A 23147-nucleotide genomic window follows, 5' to 3' on the forward strand; every position below is an offset into this window, starting at 1 on the left:
TCAAGATTGTGAAAAAAAAACCCATTCAAAAATGTGGGGGAGATTCACAAGGAGTGGACAGCTGCTGGAGTCAGGGCTTCAAGATCCACCACCAAGAGACGCTTGAAAGACATGGGTTTCAACTGCCGCATACCTCGTGTCAAGCCACTGTTGACCAAGAAACAGCGCGAAAAGCGTCTCACCTGGGCTAAGGAAAAAAAGAGCTGGACTGCTGCTGAGTGGTCTAAAGTCATGTTTTCTGACGAAAGCAAATTTTGCATTTCCTTTGGAAATCGAGGTCCCAGAGTCTGGAGGAAGACAGGAGAGGCACAGGATCCACGTTGCCTGAAGTCTAGTGTAAAGTTTCCACCATCAGTGATGGTTTGGGGTGCCATGTCATCTGCTGGTGTCGGTCCACTCTGTTTCCTGAGATCCAGGGTCAACGCAGCCGTCTACCAGCAAGTTTTAGAGCACTTCATGCTTCCTGCTGCTGACCTGCTCTATGGAGATGGAGATTTCAGGTTCCAACAGGACTTGGCGCCTGCACACAGCGCAAAATCTACCCGTGCCTGGTTTACGGACCATGGTATTTCTGTTCTAAATTGGCCAGCCAACTCCCCTGACCTTAGCCCCATAGAAAATCTGTGGGGTATTGTGAAAAGGAAGATGCAGAATGCCAGACCCAACAACGCAGAAGAGTTGAAGGCCACTATCAGAGCAACCTGGGCTCTCATAACACCTGAGCAGTGCCAGAAACTCATCGACTCCATGCCACGCCGCATTAATGCAGTAATTGAGGCAAAAGGAGCTCCAACCAAGTATTGAGTATTGTACATGCTCATATTTTTCATTTTCATACTTTTCAGTTGGCCAACATTTCTAAAAAATCCCTTTTTTGTATTAGCCTTAAGTAATATTCTAATTTTGTGACACACGGAATTTTGGATTTTCATTTGTTGCCACTTCAAATCATCAAAATTAAATGAAATAAACATTTGAATGCATCAGTCTGTGTGCAATGAATAAATATAATGTACAAGTTACACCTTTTGAATGCAATTACTGAAATAAATCAAGTTTTTCAAAATATTCTAATTTACTGACTTTTACCTGTACAGTTGAAGTCAGAAGTTTACATACACTTAGGTTGGCGTTATTAAAACTCGTTTTTCAACCACTACACAAATTTCTTGTTAACAAACTATAGTTTTGGCAAGTCGGTTAGGACATCGACTTTGTGCATGACACAAGTAATTTTTCCAACAATTGTTTACAGACAAATTATTTCACTTATAATTCACTGTATCACAATTCCAGTGGGTCAGAAGTTTACATACACTAAGTTGACTGTGCCTTTAAACAGCTTGGAAAATTCCAGAAAATGGTATCATGGCTTTAGAAGCTTCTGAAAGGCTAATTGACATCATTTGAGTCAATTGGAGGTGTACCTGTGGATGTATTTCAAGGACTACCTTCAAACTCAGTACCTCTTTGTTTGACATCAACAGGAAATCAAAAGAAATCAGCCAAGACCTCAGAAAAAAAATTGTAGACCTCCACAAGTCTGGTTCATCCTTGGGAGCAATTTCCAAACGCCTGAAGGTACCACGTTCATCTGTACAAACAATAGTACGCAAGTATAAACACCATGGGACCACACAGCCATCAGGAAGGAGACGCGTTCTGTCTCCTAGAGATTAACGTACTTTGGTGCGAAAAGTGCAAATCAATCCCAGAACAACAGCAAAGGACCTTGTGAAGATGCTGGAGGAAACAGGTACAAAAGTATCTACAGTGGTGTGAAAAATGTTTGCCCCCTTCCTGATTTCTTATTTGTTTGCATGTTTTTCACACTTAAATGTTTCAGATCAAACAAATTTAAATATTAGTCAAAGATAACACAAGTAAACACAAAATGCAGTTTTGAAATGAAGGTTGTTATTATTAAGGGAAAACAAAATCCAAACCCACATGGCCCTGTGTGAAAAAGTGATTGCCCCCTACAACCTAATAACTGGTTGGGCCACCCTTAGCAATCAAGCGTTTGCAATAACTTGCAATGAGTCTTTTACAGCGCGGTGGAGGAATTTTGGCCCACTCATCTTTGCAGAATTGTTGTAATTCAGCCACATTGGAGGGTTTTCGAGCATGAACTGCCTTTTTAAGGTCATGCCACAGCATCTCAATAGGATTCAGGTCAGGACATTGACTAGGCCACTCCAAAGTCTTCATTTTGTTTTTCTTCAGCCATTCAGAGGTGGACTTGCTGGTGTGTTTTGGATCATTGTTCTGCTGCAGAACCCAAGTTCGCTTCAGCTTGAGGTCACGAACAGATGGCCGGACATTCTCCTTCAGGATTTTTGGGTAGACAGCAGAATTCATGGTTCCATTTATCACAGCAAGTTTTCCAGGTCCTGAAGCAGCAAAACAGGCCCAGACCATCACACTACCACCACCATATTTTACTGTTGGTATGATGTTCTTTTTCTGAAATGCGGTGTTACTTTTACGCCAGATGTAATGGGACACACAACTTCCAAAAGGTTCAACTTTTGTCTCGTCAGTCCACAGAGTATTTTCCCAAAGGTCTTGGGGATCATCAAGATGTTTTCTGGCAAAAATGAGATGAGCCTTAATGTCCTTTTTGCTCAGCAGTGGTTTTCGTCTTGGAACTCTGCCATGCAGGCCATTTTTGCCCAGTCTCTTTCTTATGGTGGAGTCATGAACACTGACCTTAACTGAGGCAAGTGAGGCCTGCAGCTCTTTGGATGTTTTTGTGGGGTCTTTTGTGACCTCTTGGATGAGTCGTCGCTGCGCTCTTGTGGTAAATTTGGTCGGCCGGCCACTCCTGGGAAGGTTCACCACTGTTCCATGTTTTCGCCATTTGTGGATAATGGCTCTCACTGTGGTTCGCTGGAGTCCCAAAGCTTTAGAAATGGCTTTATAACCTTTTCCAGACTGATGGATCTCAATTACTTTCTTTCTCATTTGTTCCTGAATTTCTTTGGATCTCGGCATGATGTCTAGCTTTTGAGGATCTTTTGGTCTACTTCACTTTGTCAGGCAGGTCCTATTTAAGTGATTCCTTGATTGAGAACAGGTGTGGCAGTAATCAGGCCTGGGTGTGGCTAGAGGAATTGAACTCAGGTGTGATAAACCACAGTTGAGTTGTGTTATAACAGGGGGCAAACACTTTTTCACACAGGGCCATGTAGGTTTGGATTTTGTTTTCCCTTAATAATAACAACCTTCATTTCAAAACTGCATTTTGTGTTTACTTGTGTTATCTTTGACTAATATTTAAATGTGTTTGATGATCTGAAACATTTAAGTGTGACAAACATGCAAACAAATAACAAATCAGGAAGGGGGCAAACACTTTTTCACACCACTGTATATCCACAGTAAAACGAGTCCTATATCGACATAACCTGAAAGGCCGCTCAGCAAGGAAGAAGCCACTGCTCCAAAACCGCCATAAAAAGCCAGACTACGGTTTGCAACTGCACATGGGGACAAAGATCGTACTATTTGGAGAAATGTCTTCTGGTCTGATGAAACAAAAATAGAACTGTTTGGCCATAATGACCATCGTTATGTTTGGAGAGAAAAAGGGGGTTGATTGCAAGCCGAAGAACACCATCCCAACCGTGAAGCACGGGGGTGGCAGCATCATGCTGTGGGGGTGCTTTGCTGCAGGAGGGACTGGTGCACTTCACAAAATAGATGGCATCATGAGGAAGGAAAATTATGTGGATATATTGAAGCAACATCTCAAGACATCAGTCAGGAAGTTAAAGCTTGGTCGCAAATGGGTCTTCCAAATGGACAATGACCCCAAGCATACTTCCAAAGTTGTGGTAAAATGGCTCAAGGACAACAAAGTCAAGGTATTGGAGTGGCCATCACAAAGCCCTGACCTCAAGCCTATAGAAAATGTGTGGGCAGAACTGAAAAAGTGTGTGCGAGCACGGAGGCCTACAAACCTGACTCAGTTACACCAGCAGGAATGGGCCAAAATTCACCCATCTTATTGTGGGAAGCTTGTGGAAGGCTACCCGAAACGTTTGACCCAATTTAAACAATTTAAAGGCAATGCTACCAAATACTAATTGAGTGTATGTCAACTTCTGACCAACTGGGAATGTGATGAAAGAAATTAAAGCTGAAATAAATCATTCTCTCTACTATTATTCTGACATTTCACATTCTTAAAATAAAGGGGTGATCCTAACTGACCTAAGACAGGGCATTTTTATTAGGATTAAATGTCAGGAATTGTGAAAAACTGAGTTTAAATGTATTTGGCTAAGGTGTATGTAAACTTCCGACTTCAACTGTATCACCATGCAATGAGGATAGAAGCTGGAATGTGACAAACACTAAATGGATGAAAACAATCTGAGTTTCATGTTTGGACTTGGAGAGGACAGGAACAATTCAGACCTGTGCTCTTCTTTTCTTCCCATCTGTCTGGCTGATTGATCATGACTAGGCTCAGCTGTTAAGAAGCTCTGCTAGTTCAGTAGTGTTGAATTCTCTGAGTGTGGTAGGGCACATGTGGCATGTAGGGGTCTTTTGAAAGCGGCACACCAAATGGCCTTAGTTTGTTCAAAGACTTGGGGGAAGTATGGGATCCCTTTTTACAGGAGTGAAAAAATAGCCATTCAACTAGCTTCCTCTATTTTGTCTATAATGTCTACTTCAGTTTGACCAAGTTCCCCTTTCTTACTTTGCTGATATTTGTGGTATTTCAAATAATCTTTTCAGAAAATCATATTCAACAGTTGATGATGACGTTTGAGAAAAAAGTGTTCAGACGAAACATTTCCAATCACAGTTGTTCCAATCATGGTTTCCTTTGTTTAGTCCTATAAATACATCTCAGGAGTGGTTATACAGTATACACTGAGTGTACAAAACATGAATAACACCTTCCAAATATTGAGTTGCCCCACCCATTTTTGCCCTCAGAACAGCCTCAATTCGTCGGGGCATGGACTCTACAAGGTGTCGAAAGCGTTCCACAGGGATGCTGGCCCATGTTGACTCCAATGCTTCCCACAGTTGTGTCAAGTTGGCTGGATGTCCTTTGGGTGGTGGATCATTCTTGATACACACGGGAAACTGTTAAGCGTGAGCCCTGCATGAACCCTGCAGCACCCTGTTAAGCATGAACCCTGCAGCATTGCCATTCTTGACATAAACCGGTGCGCCTGGCACGTACTACCATACCCCGTTCAAAGGCACTTAAATATTTTGTCTTGCCCATTCACCCTCTGAATGGCACAATACACAATACATGTCTCAATTGTCTCAAGGCTTAAAAATACTTATTTATCCTGTCTCCTCTCCTTCATCTACACTGATTGAAGTAGATTTAAGAAGTGACATCAATAAGGGATCATAGTTTTCACCTTGATTCACCTGGTCAGTCTATGTCATGGAAAGAGCAGGTGTTCTTAATGTTTTGTACACTCAGTGGATATCTGCCTGTTGAATTTCCAACAACATACCATCTGTCTTATCCTAGGCACTGTTTAGTTGATTCAGCTTCTTCTCTCTCTCTCTCTCTCTCTCTCTCTCTCTCTCTCTCTCTCTCTCTCTCTCTCTCTCTCTCTCTCTCTCTCTCTCTCTCTCTCTCTCTCTCTCTCTCTCTCTCTCTCTCTCTCTTTCTCTTTCTCTTTCTCTCTCCTGTGACAACGAGCAGACTGCTAAATCTGTTACTCATTGGCTAATTCTTGTCACATGACCTGGGTTATTCTGACCCTGTACAGCTCATCAGGAAAATACCTGAAACTCCAGGGGTAAACATGTACATCACATGCAGAAGTACTAGAGCAAGGGAATCTGATCTGTTTAAACGATAAAGGGTCGAAAAGGATTCAGGATCACCTTGCTTACAACATCTGTACTGTATTGTGGATTTCCGAACAGATGACCCGTGTGTGTATGTGGGGGGTTTACATGTTGGCTAGAAGTTGGGGTAGCTTGCCCTGTAGCTTGTCCTGTAGTTGGAGTTCCAGGGTACATATGAACTGTAGGGGAAATGTCCTGCCTGTTGAAGGCACATACGGGTCATAGCACTTAATTGTCCTGTGGGCTGGCCCCAGGGTTAGAATGGGTCACTAAAGGAAGAAATGCCCTCAGTTAAGCACAAGTGTCCCTAGGGGCAACTGAACTGTGAGCTATCTCTGAGGAGGAAGTGAAGGTATGGTGAATAGTGAACCAAGGGACCAAATGAATAGTATGTGCCTTTTCATTAGCCTAGTGATATAGCCACACTCAAAAGACTGACATGATTCAATCCAAGGCAGCCTGGCAAAGATCAAACACACTTTTAATTTGTTGTTCCGGGTCGGCGTGCTATCGGCATTGCACAATGACATTCCCATAAAGTACAGTATAGACACATTCTTTCTGTGCCAAGATGTAGCTCATTGGGTCCAGATTTCAAGTGATATGCGTTACGTAGCGATAGGAAGCCCTAATATTTCACAATTTAAACACTTGACCCTCAATCCCCCATTTCTCTGATACATGTGTGAGTATTGTACTATAAATTGTGCCTTCCTGTATTATACTTATTCTAAAATGTTTATTCTATCCTACTGAGACATTTACTTTATGTTCATATTCTTATCTTTTATTATTTCTTATTGTTGTTGCATTGTCGAGAAGGAACCTGCAAGTAAGTATTTTGTTGAATAGGGTATACCATGTGTATCCTGTACATAGGACTAATTAAAATTTAAACTTGATTCTTTGCCATATTTTGACAAAACACAAAACCCCTGTGACACAAATCCCTATGAGACTGTATTGTGATGATATGAGGGCAAGAAAAAGTTACGTTTGGGGGTTTTGTGAAGTGGAAGATTAAAAACTTTCCCTGCTCGGCTTGCCAAATGAAAGCAACAGTGCATACAACCTGGTTATCATCACATTTCTCTGAGTCATAGTAGAGACATCACCAGTAGATTGATTTAGGAAATTAGGAGGAGTCTGTGTTTGAAATAGTTGAGTCACACATTGACTGGATGTTTATAGGTCTGACACAAGCTCTGACACTTTCATCTGTGTGTGCTCTCTGAGTCTGGACTAACAGCAGCGCTTTAAAGACTTTGGAAATACCACATGTACTCTTTTTATCTCTGTTCTCCTGGCTTGGTAAGATCATTTCTTGGCTCTCGCCAGATGTCCACTAAAGTCAGACTCTTATGGTGTCGTTTTTCCAGTTAAGAAGTAACACTTTGAACTTTAAGGATAACAATCTGGTTAAATGGGTCTGGGTGGCTGGCGCTCGTTGTGACAATGTCCTTATTTATTTCTCCCTGTCTCTTTCTCTTTCTGTCCCAGTTTTCACTCTCTTCTTTGTGAAGTTTAAGTTTTATGGTGTTCTCAGAAAACTAGATTACAGACCAACTGTTTTATGATTTTTTTAACTAGAGCAGCACGTCCAACCTCTGTTTTATTTGAGACCTGCTTTAAGCATTCCCATGTTACTGGACCTAGATGTCTTCATATACAGAGTGCTGTGCTATGCTGAGACACCTTCCATTGCTCTGATGAAGGGCCAGTGGCACCACATATGCACCAGTCTCTGGCATGACAAGCATGCTGTATCAGTTGACTTAAAGTATCCATTAACCTCAACCATGAGAATCAGTTAGCAATGTGAGCATGGTTTTTCTGTGGCTCCCATGGCACACCTCCAGATCAGTGTTAATTGAGAGGATGTTTGGTTTTATCACTGTAATCCGAGGAGTGTGTGCTGATGGTGTATCTGGTTCAATATTTGTCTCTGACCTGACGCTGGGATGTTCTCTCTCTGTCACCATGTAATAATATAATATAATATAAACCATGTCCCACAGCCTGGAGACTAGTGGGGGTCCAAGTGACTGTCTCCAGCCCAGCCCCAGGGCTCCTAGCTGGGAGGGGAGATGGCGTAGGGTGGAAGTGGGAGGTATGTGCAGCTGGTAGACATGGTGTCTCAGAGCAGGGAGGTGCGTTCAGCTGTCTCACGACAGCTGGGTCTCTAACCTCAGAGGTGTCTCTGCAGGTCCCCTGTTTCTCATCTCAGCCCTCTGCCACTCCTGCTTTTCAAATTCTAGATTGGGTTGTCTCTGTTACAGGTTGTTTCTCTATCGGTTTTGCCAAGGCATATTTATCTATTGTTGGTTTCCTATGACATTAAGTTATGTATTGAACCATGTGGTCATGGTGCAGATCGTGATGATCTCATTGGCAAAAGCTCTGAGGTGTTTGTGTTCAGGGCCTAGACGACCTCATATCCTCTTCCTGTCTGACAGAGGATCATAATAATAACCCCTGTTTTCAGACCCCCCCACTATTGCCTGTATGTTAGGGATACTTCCCACTCCCTATTCCTATCCGCCACAGTGACTCAGCTGATGGGTTTTCCAACCAAGGTTATTCCTGGCTAGAAAGACAGAAAGAAAGAAAGAAAGAAAGAAAGAAAGAAAGAAAGAAAGAAAGAAAGAAAGAAAGAAAGAAAGAAAGAAAGAAAGAAAGAAAGAAAGAAAGAAAGAAAGAAAGAAAGAAAGAAAGAAAGAAAGAAAGAAAGAAAGAAAGAAAGAAAGAAAACATTTCTTGCAAATAGCTTAATATATATATTTAGCTAGCTTTTCCTACCACAATCACACTGTGGAGGTAGGAGCAGCAGTCAGGGGCGTAAGACACCAAAGTTGTTGAGACAAATTGAAATTCGCTGACTGTTAAGTGGATTTGCTGCTCCGTAACCCAATCTAATTACCCAGTTGGGCAAAGGATTCTAACTTCATTTCATCTTTCTGTGTTCCTCAAGGTCTCGTATATTAGCCAGGGCCTTCAGTAATGTGTATGTCTATGGACAAGGGTGACTTGGTGATCTAAAGATGATCCCTGTGTAAACCCATATACATTTTGGAAAATGGGCTGGCTTTTTTTCCTGAATGCTGGTAATATTCATATTCCGTGTGATAGATTGTGGAATATAATTGCTTTAGTTAACATTATGTGAAAAGTACCCAACAGCCACTGTGGTCGGTGTGATGAAACACAGGGCTACAACACAGGCTATTTTTATGATTCTGGTAAAGCACACATTGACACTTTGTCAACGAACCAGTAAGCTCAGGACTGCCATATTGATCTTACTTAAGAGTGTCTGTCTGCTTGAGAGAGTAGGTAGTCTTTAGATGGGCCATAGAGGGGCGTTGCCATGACGATAGCAGAGCCATGTATTGCCTAATGCAGGGTATTCAAACATACGGATCACAGGGGTGGTTTGAGTGATAAAAAATAAATACAAAATCTAACAAACTCAATACAAATTGAAACTGTTTAGAAATGATAATGGACCTGCATGTATACGTTGACTGTGTCCAGCTCGCTAATAATCACCCAAATTAAAGCAAGACAGTCAGGGAGTATAGAAAATTCAAAAAAGATGGATAGAGGCTATCTTGCCAATGTTCCCGCTCATTCCCGATGGCACTCTCCCACGACTAATCCCTCTCTCATTCTCTCTCGTTCTCCCTCTCTCAGTTCAATTCAAATGGCTTTATTGCCATGGAAACATATGTTTACATTGGCGAAGCAAGTGGAATCTCTCTCTTTCTCTGTCCTCCCACTTCACTGCTATTTTCTCACCACTGTGCTTTCTAGCACTCATGTCTCTTTTAGAAGTGAGATCAGGCTGGTTGGGTGGTAATACAGTATAGTTGGATTAGGACTGCTACAGTGAGGAAAGCTTGTATATAACACTACTGTGGGCATTGGCCTCAAGTCAGATGTGATCTTCTACTGCGCACTGACTGTGCTAACAATCAACATAATGTGCCGATGCTGGAGGGCTGAAAAAACTAGCCTAGCCTGGTTTGTACCACCCTGGGTGTGGTGTGACAATGACAAGTGAACAACAGACACAAAGCCAGAGCTAGACTCAGCATGTCCAAGTGCCTCTCATATCATTCTGTTCTGTGAATCTGGTTTCATCTCGAAACAACTTCCAAGCAGAGGATTGTGTTTCTGTTGTTGTTACTGGTCATGTTAAAGAGGACTGACATCATTTAGCGTGTGGATAGAATTAGAACTCTGGTATTATGGGAATGTATAATGGCAGTGATGCTGTCTTGAGTATAATGGCAGTGATGCTGTCTTGATCCCAGCTCATTGTGTGGGGACCTAGACAATGTGCTTTCATAAATTGAGGCTCTACAGGCCCCTCCAGGGGGCTCCAAGGACAGGAAATAGACACCCTCCCCCCTCCTCTCGCTCTCTCGCTCTCTCTAGGATCATCAGCCGTAAACCAGACCACTCACCAGGCACACCAGTGGAGAATGAGACTAGTCATAAATAAGACAGACCCTGTTGGTCATCCATTAAGTTAATTTACCAGTGCCTTGTCTTGAGTAGTAACCTGATGATATGTGAGTGTGTGGGGGTGTATGTATAATGTGTTTAGCATGTGATCATTGTGCTACGTTATATGTGGTCTTTGGCCTTTTGCATAAATTCCTTCTTGCCCCTTTAATGGTTACTGTAATGTAGCCCAATCTGTGCCATAGTAAACTATATTAAACTGGCGGTTTTACATCAATAACATAGTCATTTTGCATTTTCATGTGTTTAATTTGGTATTGGCAAATCAAGTCATTTTGCATTACAAAGGTTTGTATCAACATCAGACCATAATCCTTGATCATTTAAATCTCCTTGACACTGCCACTGCTGTAGAGGTAGCATCACTGACACCACCAACCCTGACCATGACAGAAGGTCCCGCATTTCAAAGAGCTCAGACAGCAGCAGCACGTTTACAGCTGTCTCCCACCTCAGCCTGTCTCACACTGCAGTGAGAACTAACACAGTCCAAACACTGGGCGTTTGAAGTGGCGCCCATCCTCTCTGCAGCGTGTCACTAGTCTCCGCTCCTCTGGGACAGGGCTGGCTGTGCTGCGCTATGCTGGGAGGCTGCCAGGTGGCTCAGGCCTAGCTGAGAGAGAGAGAGAGAGAGAGAGAGAGAGAGAGAGAGAGAGAGAGAGAGAGAGAGAGAGAGAGAGAGAGAGAGAGAGAGAGAGAGAGAGAGAGAGAGAGAGAGAGAGAGAGAGAGAGAGAGAGAGAGAGAGAGAGAGAGAGAGAGAGAGAGAGAGAGAGAGAGAGAGAGAGAGAGAGAGAGAGAGAGAGAGAGAGAGAGGAGAGAGAGAGAGAGAGAGAGAGAGAGAGAGAGAGAGAGAGAAGGTAATACTGTAACACATCTTAGCAGCACCATTCGGCCCCACAAAAACATACGTGGCATTACATTTTGTGCCAGGGGAACTACAGAAGGTAGCTACGGGGTTGGTGGGGGGACAGAGACCACTCTGCCTCTTTTTCTCCTCTCTGTCCTCTTTCTGCTCCCCAGTAACTTCTGTCCTGAGCCTTAGGAGGAAGTGTGTGACGCAGTGAGTCAGTCTGTTAGATGTCTGGCTGCAGAAGGACAGAGGCATTCAGGTTTAATAGTATTGATTAGTGTGTTATTGGCTATACGGTGGAGGGCAGAAGGTACGTTTCTGCTTTTCTAATCCTTGGTCTGTACTGCTAGTACTGTAAAGCATGCTCAACCTTTGATTCTTAAAGTAAGCAGATAACTCTTATATGTTGTACGGTAGGAATTGTTTCAGTCACAGTTGGTCAGATGGATAGAAGTGTGTTCATTTGCTGAACCACGGGGATGGAGGTAAGATCTAATTGAGATATTGATGAATGAATGTTGCCACAAGAAAAGGGCAACCAGTGAAGAACAAATGCAATTTTAAATACAACCCTTATTTTTCCCTTTGTACATCATTACAACACTGTATATAGCCATAATATGACAGATTTTGATTGATAGTGCTGGGATTAGCGTTCTGACATTGTCTGAAGTTAGTCACGAGACTGACAGCTGAGGGAGGAGCATTAACCTCCAGTCCTCAGGGTAGATGGAGACTACACTACTGCAATTCTGCTCCCCAGTTAAGTTCTCCAAAACACATCTCTCTCTACTACTCTAATCAGTCTTAAGTGTTTTGGAACGGGTCAGCTGGGACCTTAGGTCTTTTGTATTTTGTCATTTCTCAAAGGTTTCATATAAGGTGTTTTTGAGTCTATGTAATTGATGGGTCACTACTTTTGTGTGGAGGGGTGGAGGGAGGTACTGTGTTATAGTCCAGAGCACGAGAATGCTAAACACACTTACGGAAGGAAAGTTTTACACACTGTAATGAGAAGTCTTCTTAATCTGTCTCAGTCGGATAGATGTGCAGTGGTCATTATTTATTTTGGTTTGCACAACACACACTGGAGTTATTGTCTCATTACTTAGAAGGCAGTGTTTTGGCTGGCTGGCCGGACTAAAAAAGGAACAAAAGCCTTTGGAGGGTCGGTGAAATGTGGGGAAGAATGCGAGGAATCGGATCGCAGTTGTTTTCTTAACTTTGCCTGAGTTTGAAATGTTAATTTGTGGAGCATTTTTAGATGGTCACTATTTACAGGTAGCCACAGGTTTGTAGAAGTTAGGAACAATGCTTTGCTTGTTCGGGTGACTGTCATCTGATGTATGTGTGTGCGTTATCTCTTTAAATCCAAACCCAGATCTCATCCTTTCCCTCATTCTCTCTCTATTCCAGGGAGCTCTCTCAGAGATGGCAGCCTTCCCCAGGGTCTAAGGCAGCCATGTTGGTTAACGTGAACAGTGTGAGTCGGATCCAGCCTGGAGGCCCATCTAGCCCGGCCCTGCAACTCTGTCACCACAACACCCACACCAAGCCCAGTGGCAACCAGGCCTTCACCCTCCTCCCCATCAGCAGCAAGCCCCCGTGGGCCCACGCCTGCTCTGCCCAGGGCTACAAGACTGCCCCCTCTGGCAAGATGGCCGCCGATGCCTACCACCTGAGGAAGACGGGGAACGGCAGCTTCTATCTGGTGTCCTCTGACCCTCCCCAAACCCCAGGCAATCTCAGGTCCCAGCCCAGCACCCCCAGGTCAGTGTCTCCCCAGTATGCCTCCACACTTCCCATCTACGATGACACGGGATCACAGTGTCCCATTTATGATGAGCCTCCTGCGGACATGGAGGTGGAGGGGGCTAACCTCCATAATGGGCCTGGTGGTCTGTCCCGCCTCACCCCCACACACAGCCTGCAGAAGCTCAGGCTCCTCCAGCACCCTGGCTCCTCTCACTCAATCTCTAGGCACAAGAGGAATCCCTCTGCCTCTGACTACAGTCCTGCTGGCCTGGAGGGCATCAAGCACATGGTCAATGTGGATCCCAAACAGGCCCTTCTGTCCACCTCCCCCGGCCCCACCCGTACCCCCACCCCACGGCTGGACCCCCTCTTGGCCCAGCCTCAGAGGGAGCCAGGGACCCCAGTGATGCCAGGTATCCTGGAGAAGAAACAGATGTGGCGGGCCCTGGAGGCCAGTGTGTTGAGGGCAGTGGAGGCTTGCCACAGCAGGCAGAGCAGCCAGGCCTCCCAGGACTTCCCCACACCTCCAGGCCCCCAGACCACCTCCACCTACCAGGACTCTGGCTACTCCACTGGGCCCTCGCCCAGCCTGAGGAGGAAGAGCCGGCGGAGGGTAGGGGCCGGGGGGAGGCCAGGCTCAGTGGGCAGCAGCGGGGACCTGTGTGCCCTCAACGACAGACTGATGGCGGAGATGAGGGAGGTGGTGAGCCGCTCCAACACCATGAGGGAGATGAAGGCTGGTGGACTGGGGGTGCGAGAAGATGTCCCCTCTGCCAGCCGTTTGCTGAGCAGGGTGGGTAATCATAGCAACCCGGCCCTGGCGCCGCTGGAGATGCCAGGAAGGCAGAAGAGGACCTATGAGAAGGTGGACACCCTGGAGAAGAGCATCACCAGCCAGGCCAGCCTCTCCTCACCAGACACCCCCGGACCCCCCTCACAGGTACGCATCCGCTCCGCTGTGTGTCTTTGTCTCCGTCTCGTCTCTGTCACCTGTCTCTGTCTGTCTGTGAGAGATTAGACCTGATAAATTGAATAGTTCTGGTTTGTCTATTTGGTTAAAACCCTGACTGGTGCCTATTGTTGTGTGGTCTGTTTATGTGGAACAGTTTGTTTGGATTCTGTTTTGTTTTGTCTGGAGGTAGTAACATTGCTGGTGCTTTCCAGGACTACTTTCATTGCTAGACTAGTAAGAGTGTCTCAATTCCAAGTTAAAGTTGTGCACACCACAGTAAGGACAGATTGGCTCATTAGGCCTATTATATAACTAGATAAATGTGATAATTATATTTTGACTAGGCAGAGTAATATATACACACACACACACACTGTCAGGAGGTTGACTTATTAGGCTAGGACAGGTGCACATGATTTGAGTTAGGGGAGCATTTTCCCTCTCATGAACAGTTACATAAGTAACCGTTTAGAGCCATAGCAGATCTTTAGTGCTATGAGCGCTGCCAAATATAATCCCAAAAGCCCTCTCAACAACGCACCCCTCTCCATATCATGTGAGTTCCAGTATTCCAATGAAACTATAGAGCCAAAAAGGTAAAGATGTTTCAATTAAAAAATATCTTATAATATAAAACCTGTAAACAGAACAATTAGACTGGACGATGGTAGGAGTGTCAGGCTCAGAGGCCCCACTGGTCCAATACATGGTTCCCCTGGTCAGGAAGGAGGGCCACTGTCCCAGATGGCACAGGGTTGGAGAGCTGGGTAGGGGTGGGGCTCAGGGGCTGGTGCCATGAGGGGTTGGTACTGAAGCAATCACATTTAAACAAATATTGGAAATGGGTCCCTAAGCCTGTTCTTGAATACTCTACAAACCTGCTGTTATATCATGATACACGTACAGAATACACACACTTTTGGTTGTTGACTATACCCCTGTAAAGCTTTGCCTGTATTTTTCTATCCATTCCATTGTAGAGAAGCAGAACATTTGCGTCTTTTTCAAAACCCAGTAAACCCAGGGGTTTAAAGCCAGCACGGAAATGTGATCTGTTTTCACTGTGTAATCTATATATACAACCTTGAATGTTTCATATTAAAATCTGATTTTAAGGACTTTGGACATTATTGGCCTCCTTAAATAGAAATGTAATTAAACTCTGCCGTTGAATTACTACCATGTCATGGGGCATCTTAAAGCTATCTGTATAAAAGAGAAGGGGAATTATAGAAGATATAATTCATACTGTAAGTGTTCCTTTGCCTTGTTCCATTTGATCTTAAACAGTGACCCATGCCACTCATTTAAGACCATGAAGTCCATATGACCATATATAAAGAAGTGCTGCCAAACCCAAATCTGGAGATCTGCGCTATTTGAGCAGGAACCCTAAATCTAAATTCCAGGCTCTTTGGCACACTCCAACCCCATATTACATCATGGTCACAATGAAGAAATATGTTTAACATTTTATGTTCAGATAGTAAATTCCTGCTTTGATTTGGCCTGGGTTTCTTGTTGTTCCTGGATGTTTCTCTGAGTCTGACCAGAGCTGGATTACTGGTTTGGTTTTCACTGTGAAGGTGCAGTGACTGTGGATAGGGCTCCTTATAGGCAGAAATCCCACTTGGGATCAGACAGTGGATTTGCACATGCAGTGTTTAAGGAGAGGTGGGTCGGGGCAGAAATAGTTAGGGCCTCTTATGTCACCCTTCTGTGCTCCTCACCTGCTCCTGACGAAAAGGCCCATGTGGATATTGGGGCATTTTTGGGTGGTGCGGTTCCTTTCCGGCATTAGAAAATGAATGTGCCTATCCTGCAACAATTCCCCCTGGAGCCCTCGCACTGCAGAGCAGAGGAAAGGCAGCTCATCCACACTGAGGAGACTGCAGCTGTGGACATACAGTCCATAAATACACACAGTGCATTGGGAAAGTATTCAGATCCCTTCCCTCTTTCCACATTTTGTTACGTTACAGCCTTATTCTAAAATGGATTAAATAAATAAAAATCCCCATCAATCTACACACAATACCCCATAATGACAAAGCGAAAACAGGTTTTTAGACATTTTTGCAAATGGATTAAAAAAAAAAAAAAAACAGAAATCCCTTATTTACATAAGTATTCAGACCCCTTGCTATGAGACTCAAAATTGAGCTCAGGTGCATCCTGTTTCCATTGATCATCCTTGAGATGTTTCTACAACTTGATTGGAGTCCATCTGTGGTAAATTAAATTGACTGGACATGATTTGGAAAGGCACACACCTGTCTATTTAAGGTCCCACAGTTGACAGTGCATGTCAGAGCAAAAACCAAGCCATGAGGTCGAAGGAATTGTCCGTAGAGCTCCAAGACAGGATTGTGTCGAGGCACAGATCTGGGGAAGGGTACCAAAACATTTCTGCAGCATTGAAGGTCCCCAAGAACACAGTGGCCTCCATCATTCTTAAATAGAAGAAGTTTGGAACCACCAAGACTCTTCCTAGAGCTGGCCGCCCGGCCAAACTGAGCAATCAGGGGAGAAGGGCCTTGGTCAGGGAGGTGACCAAGAACCTGATGGTCACTCTGACAGACCTCCAGAGTTCCTCTGTGGAGATGGGAGAACCTTCCAGAAGGTCAACCATCTCTGCAGCACTCCACCAATAAGGCCTTTATGGTAGAATGGCCACACGGAAGCCACTCCTCAGTAAAAGGCACATGACAGCCCGCTTGGAGTTTGCCAAAAGGCACCTAAAGACTCTCAGACCATGGAAAAAAGATTCTCTGGTCTGATGAAACCAAGATTAGTCAGGATCGAGGGAAAGAGCAAAGTACAGAGAGATCCTTGATGAAAACCTGCTCCAGAGCGCTCAGGACCTCAGACTGGGGCGAATTACCCTAAGCACACAGCCAAGACAATGCAGAAGTGGCTTCGGGACAAGTCTCTGAATGTCCTTGAGTGGCCCAGCCAGAGCCCGGACTTGAACCTGACCGAACTTCTCTGGAGTGACCTGAAAATAGCTGTGCAGCGACGCTCCCCAACCAACCTGACAGCGCTTAAGAGGATCTGCAGAGAAGAATGGGAGAAACTCCCCAAATACAGGTGTGCCAAGCTTGTAGCAACATACCCAAGAAAACTCAAGGCTGTAATCGCTGCCAAAGGTGCTTCAACAAAGTACAGAGTAAAGGGTCTGAATACTTATGTAAATGTGATATTTCAGTTTTTTGTTTTGTTATTATGGGGTATTGTGTATAGATTGATGAGGGGGAAAAAACAATTTAATCCATTTTAGAATAAGGCTGTAATGTAACAAAATGTGGAATAAGTCAAGGGGTCTGAATACTTTCCTAATGCACTGTACATACATACATACATACAGCTGCACTGACGCTTACTCTCTCCCTCTCTCTCTTCCCTCAACCCTCTCTCTCTCCTCTCTCTTCCTTCACCCCTCTCTCTCTCCTCTCTTCCCTCACCCCTCTCTCTCTCCTCTGTCTTCCCTCACCCCTCTCTCTCTCCTCTCTTCCCTCACCCCTCTCTCTCTCCTCTCTTCCCTCACCCCTCTCTCTCTCCTCTCTTCCCTCACCCCTCTCTCTCTCCTCTGTCTTCCCTCTCTTTGTCTCCTGAAGGCAGGGACCCTGGAACTGAAGGCTCAGTTGGACAGCAGGAAGAAAGATATGGTGGATGGACGAACAGGCTCACTGGGCCCCCACCACCACCGCTCCGTCTCCCATGACAACAGAGATGGAGGAGAAATAGGAGGCTCCTTCCACCAGCTCTCTTACACCACCCTGCGCCAGCCCCCACCAGACAACTCAGGCATGGCGGACTGGGCCAGCAAGCACCTGAACATGCACACCCAGGGCCTGTTCCGCCGCCGTGTCTCCATCGCCAACATGCTCTCCTGGAACCGCGGCTCCATCAAGAAGCCCATGCTGGTGACCAGTGACCGCGCTGTGAGGAAGGAGGCCTGTGAGATGTTCAAACTGGTCCAGGCCTACATGGGAGACAGACCCTCCCGCCTAGACCGCCGCCACACTGCCCTGCTCATCATCACCAAGTGCTGGGGCATGCAGGGCCTGAGGGACGAGCTGTACGTGCAGCTGGTGAGGCAGACCACGGGCAACACCAGCCCAAGGAGCCTGGCTGCAGGCTGGGAGCTGATGGCCGTCAGCCTGGCCTTCTTTGCCCCCTCACCCAAGTTCCGCTGCTACCTGGAGGGATACATCCAGAGGCACACAGAGCCTAGCAGCGACAAGCAACAGGGTGGGTCGAATTTCCCTGTTTCCTCCGTCACTCTGTGTGTGTGTGTGTGTCATTATCAGCATGACAGGTCTAGTTTGAGGGGTGTGATGGTTTGAATTGGTTTTTACCTCTTCTCTTCTCTCCTGTTTGCTCTTTGTGGATGTTATTAGATTTTCTGAATAGCCTTTTAACCTCTGCCTTATTTTCTGGTTTCCAGTGACTCAGTTCATACTAGACCAGCAAGACATGAAACTGAAGAAGAACTCAAAGTCCAGAAAGAAACGGAAACAGAACACGGATGAAGAAGGTAGGTCTGAGATCACTAAGGTAACATTATAAAGATGAATGTTTAGTATGGGAAGTGTTGCCGAGGAGGAAGTCTGTTGGGGAGTGCTGAAGTGAGAGACCAATAATTTGCCACTTTTCAAGATTAATTGTCTGTTATTTCCTTATTGGTTAGAAACCACTACAAACCGAACGTGGTTCATATTTATCTCACTGCAGATGAAGAATTTGGAGTGAAATGGAAATTTGTAATGATATGTCACTTGACTACCATGCTGATATGCAGAGTTTCCCTGGTAGATATTATGAATAGTTTTCACAGAATACCACAGGAGGTGATAAAAGAGCTGAATGATGACAATTTCTATAGAGACACAATAGGGAGCCATGTTAGTGGTTCCCTCTGGCAGTCCCACATTGTGTGTCCATCAACGATTTAAGGAAAGCCTACCCACTGCACATGACCTCATTAGGGCAACCCACAATACCAGCCTTGATAATGTCATCAGCAAAGAACCTATACTCGTCTCGTAGTATTGACCACACTGGTAAACCCACACACATTTTACATCAATGACTGTGCCACCAACCTATACACTGGACAACGTCAGTGACCCACAGGCCATGAGGAATGGTTACCCTTCATGGGAGTGACTCACTGAAGAGTTTTTCAGATATTGGCTGTAATAATGACTTGAGGGGGAGGGCCATTATATTACTCATGATGTGGGCACGGCGCAGCTGTGAGCAGAGGGGTGGGAGGGAGTCACGTGTGGGAACTGGAGGCCTCTTGTCTGGGCTCGGCCTGGGCTAGACTGGGATGGGCTTCTCTTGGGCCTAGGCTGGGCTGAGGCGGGCCTTGCTTACTTGGGTTTAAACAATTAGCTATGAAATTAGACTTGACTGAGGTAGCAACACTGACTAAACAGATCCCTTGGAGAATCTCAGAGATACTTTCTGATCCCATGTGTTGGCAGCTGTTATCACATTCTCTGCCTTGTGCTCTTAATCCTCTAATGAGTGGTGATTTGTGGTGATTTCTCACAGGCTCTGGTTGCTTCGCTGTTTGTTTTGCCTTATCCAAACAACATGTTCATTTGGACCACCGCTGGTGTTCAAACCTGCTCTCAGGCTGGGTAAAGAAAATAACCCAACTCTTTATTTTCTTCCTCTAATGATTAGTGAATTCAGGGAGTCTTGGGAAAAACAGTGTGTTTTCTCTGAGATCATGAGCGAAATTATCTGTATGATCTCTGTAATTAGCTGTAATTACAGTCAAACTGGGCCAGATTAACGTTGGCTGTGAACATGCATGGGAGTCAGTTACCTGTTTGCTATAAATCCAGGGGCTTTCAGTTCAGGCTAGGGAACATTCCGGGAAGGATGTTTTTCATCGCAGCACAAAGTTCTCCATCTGGCCGGGGTTCAGCCACCTGAGAGAGAGTTCTCTGGGAAGGAAGGGAGATGGACGGGACCCCATGGGTGTGATAGGGAGGCTCAGGGAGGGAAGTGGAGGCCTGTTTTATGTGTGAACTTGAGTTATCACAGTGACAACGTATAGGGCTGGGGTGTAGGTAGGGATACCTCTGCTCCCTCCAGTGTTCTAAGTGTCTGATTAATCACCTGGGACATGATGTGCTGGATGGCTGGCTGGCTCCAGTCTCCTGTACCGTGACAGTTGAGGCGTGAATGCTCTGATCCCCAAATGGCAGAATCACACTGCAAACATGTCTCTTTAATTACCTCCTTGGAAATATCTGACATCTGTGGGAACAAATAGCTTGTCCTTTTAGTGAGGAATTGTTTAACCCTTTATATGTTGGCTTGGTTGGAAAGTTCCTCACAAGATTCACTCACTGAGCAGATGTATCTGTGTAGGTGTGAGCTGCAGCTACAATGAGAGCTGGATTTCCCATGGTGTTCGGGTACCGAGTCTCATTCCTCAGTCTTACAGTGGCCCTGTCTTTCTTCTCTCTTTACAGGTCTACCTATCAGCACGTATGCAAAGTTCTGCTATCGCAAACTACAGAAAGTGGCCATAACTGGAGGCAAAAAGGTAAGTTGAGATATGAGCAGGGCAAAGGGGTGGGGAATATCGACAAGGGGGGCAGCCTTGGACAATAGCCAAAAAATGCCCAAATGCGTCAAAACATAACCCCGCCCTGAATTTCGCTCTTTTTTTTTAATACCCACAGTGGACCAAACCAATACAGATGTTGCTAGAGAGATAAGTAATGCTAAATAGATAAACATGGACATTAGTCAGAAACATATTATCATGGATAGACATGGATAGATCCTTATAGGGACAGTCACAGGCCTTAACATAAAGATAAGACATAGTTATAGTCTATTTCAGATATCATCTTTGATGTCGACAGTCATAGACATAATCATAGACATAGTCATACATGTACAGTACAAAACGTCCTAGTAGTCACGCTCTGTGAACCTCCCCTGCAGGGTCTTCGTAAGCCCACTCTGGAGGAGATTGACCACAGCAGGCTGGCCATCGTGACCCCCTCCCTGTTCGGCAGCTCCCTGGATGAGGTGATGGAGCGCCAGAGTGAACTCTTCCCAGACAGGAAGCTACCCTGGGTACAGGTGCAGCTCTCCCAATATGTCCTGGCACTGGGAGGGGCCCAGACCGAGGGCATCTTCAGGTGAGACTGACGGACAGGAGGTCAGCCAAACACCTCAGGGTTAGGGTCAATTCCATTTCAATTCAGAAAGTAAACCAAATTCCAATTCCAAATTTCCTCATTTGAAAAGCATTGACGAGAATTGGAATTTCAGTGTACTTCCTGAATTGTCTGGAAATGGAATGGACCCCAACCTTGGTATTCACCAATGAGGTGTGGGGTAGTGGTGTGTGTTTAGCAAGGTAGCAGTCATAAGAGGAGATGTAGACAAAGAAAGGATCTAGACAAATGTATTTGTCAGCCTTAGTGGGTGGTCTCCTGAAGCAGTACAGTTTAAAGCAAACGTTCCCTGTGCAGCTTACTGTACAGAGACAGAAAACAGAGCAAACATTGACTACCACTTGTCACGCCCTGGCTCTGGGGACTCTTATATGTTGAGCCAGGGTGTTAGTTTCTATGTTTAGTGTTCTATGTTCATGTTCTAGTTCATGGGTTTCTATGTTGGCCGGGGTGGTTCCCAATCAGAGGCAGCTGTGGCTTGTTGTCTCTGATTGGGAACCATACTTAGGCAGCCTGTTTTGCACTTGTCATTTGTGGGATCTTGTTCCGGAGAGGTTTGTGTTTGTTAACCTTAGGACTTCATGTATCGTTTTGTTGTTTTGTTGTGTGTGTTTAAAGTACTCATTAAAAGATGTACGCATATCACGCTGCGCCTTGGTCCATTGCTTACGACGATCGTGACAGAAGATCCCACCAAAAGAGGACCAAGCAGCGTGTCCAGGAACAGACAGCCTGGACTTGGGAGGAGATCCTGGACGGGAAGGGATCCTGGACTTGGGAGGAGATTCAGGCCGGAATGGATCGCCGTCCCTGGGAGGAGACTGTGGAGGCGCGCTACAGAGAGGAGCAGCGGCAACGCAGAGGGTACCGGCCGAGGAGGAAGCCCGAGAGACAGCCCCAATATTTTTTTTTGGGGGGGGCAAAAGGGGTGGTTGGCGGAGCCTAGAGGTAGAGCGGAGCCAACTCCCCGTACTCAGGCTAGGAAGCGTGAGTCTGGGCAGGCTCCGTGTTATGCGGAGCCACGTACTGTGCCGCGAGTGTTCCGGCACAGTCCTGTACGTCCTGTGCTAGCACCACGCACGTGTCGTGCTAAGGTGGGCATGCAGCCAGGACGGAGTGTGCCGGCTCAACGCTCGTGGCCTCCAGTACCCCTCCTCGGTCCCGTATATCCTGCGCCAGTGCCACGTGATGTAGCGCCAGTACGAGTGCACAGCCCTTTACGTCCTGTGCTGATGCCTCACACATATTGTGTGGAAGTAGGCATTCAGCCAGGACGGGTTGTGTTAGCTCTCCGCTCCAGACCTCCAGTCCGCCTCCACAGTCCGGCCCGGCCCGTTTCGGCTCCCCGCACCAAGCCTGTGGTGCGTGTTCCCAGTACGGCCCAACCCGTTCCTGCTCCCCGCACTAAGTTAGTGGTGCGTGTTCCCAGTCCGGCCCGACCCGTTCCCGCTCCCCGCACTAAGTTAGTGGTGCGTGTTCCCAGTACGGCCCAACCCGTTCCTGCTCCCCGCACTAAGTTAGTGGTGCGTGTTCCCAGTACGGCCCAACCCGTTCCTGCTCCCCGCACTAAGTTAGTGGTGCGTGTTCCCAGTACGGCCCAACCCGTTCCTGCTCCCTGCACTAAGTTAGTGGTGCGTGTTCCCAGTACGGCCCGACCCGTTCCTGCTCCCTGCACTAAGTTAGTGGTGCGTGTTCCCAGTCCGGCCCGACCCGTTCCTGCCCCTCGCACCAAGCCAGTGGTGCGCGTCGCCAGCCCGGTCCGGCCTGTTCCTGCCCCTCGCACCAAGCCAGTGGTGCACGTCGCCAGCCCGGCCCGGCCTGTTCCTGCCCCTCGCACCAAGCCAGTGGTGCGCGTCGCCAGCCCGGCCCGGCCTGTTCCTGCCCCTCGCACCAAGCCTGTGGTGCGCGTCGCCAGCCCGGTCCGGCCTGTTCCTGCTCCCCGCACCAAGCCAGTGGTGCGCGTCGCCAGCCCGGTCCGGCCTGTTCCTGCTCCCCGCACCA

At 46.2% G+C, this 23147-nt stretch overlaps 1 protein-coding gene across 3 annotated transcripts in view; it reads left to right on the top strand.

The window, feature by feature from the left end:
* Positions 1 to 23147, top strand: part of LOC121574995 (rho GTPase-activating protein 39-like) — a 56547-nt gene that overhangs the window by 27736 nt on the left and 5664 nt on the right. For 2 of the 3 annotated variants that reach the window (XM_041887736.2, XM_041887735.2), the window contains 5 exons: positions 12636 to 13914; positions 17544 to 18180; positions 18377 to 18466; positions 20427 to 20500; positions 20908 to 21107. In XM_041887736.2, coding sequence (XP_041743670.2) covers positions 12636 to 13914; positions 17544 to 18180; positions 18377 to 18466; positions 20427 to 20500; positions 20908 to 21107 — 2280 coding nt within the window. Of the gene's footprint in view, positions 1 to 7069; positions 7150 to 12635; positions 13915 to 17543; positions 18181 to 18376; positions 18467 to 20426; positions 20501 to 20907; positions 21108 to 23147 lie in introns of those variants that run through there. The other variant, XM_041887737.2, reaches the window with a different exon arrangement.

This window comes from Coregonus clupeaformis, chromosome 10, assembly GCF_020615455.1.
Source record: "Coregonus clupeaformis isolate EN_2021a chromosome 10, ASM2061545v1, whole genome shotgun sequence".
NCBI lineage: Eukaryota > Metazoa > Chordata > Actinopteri > Salmoniformes > Salmonidae > Coregonus > Coregonus clupeaformis.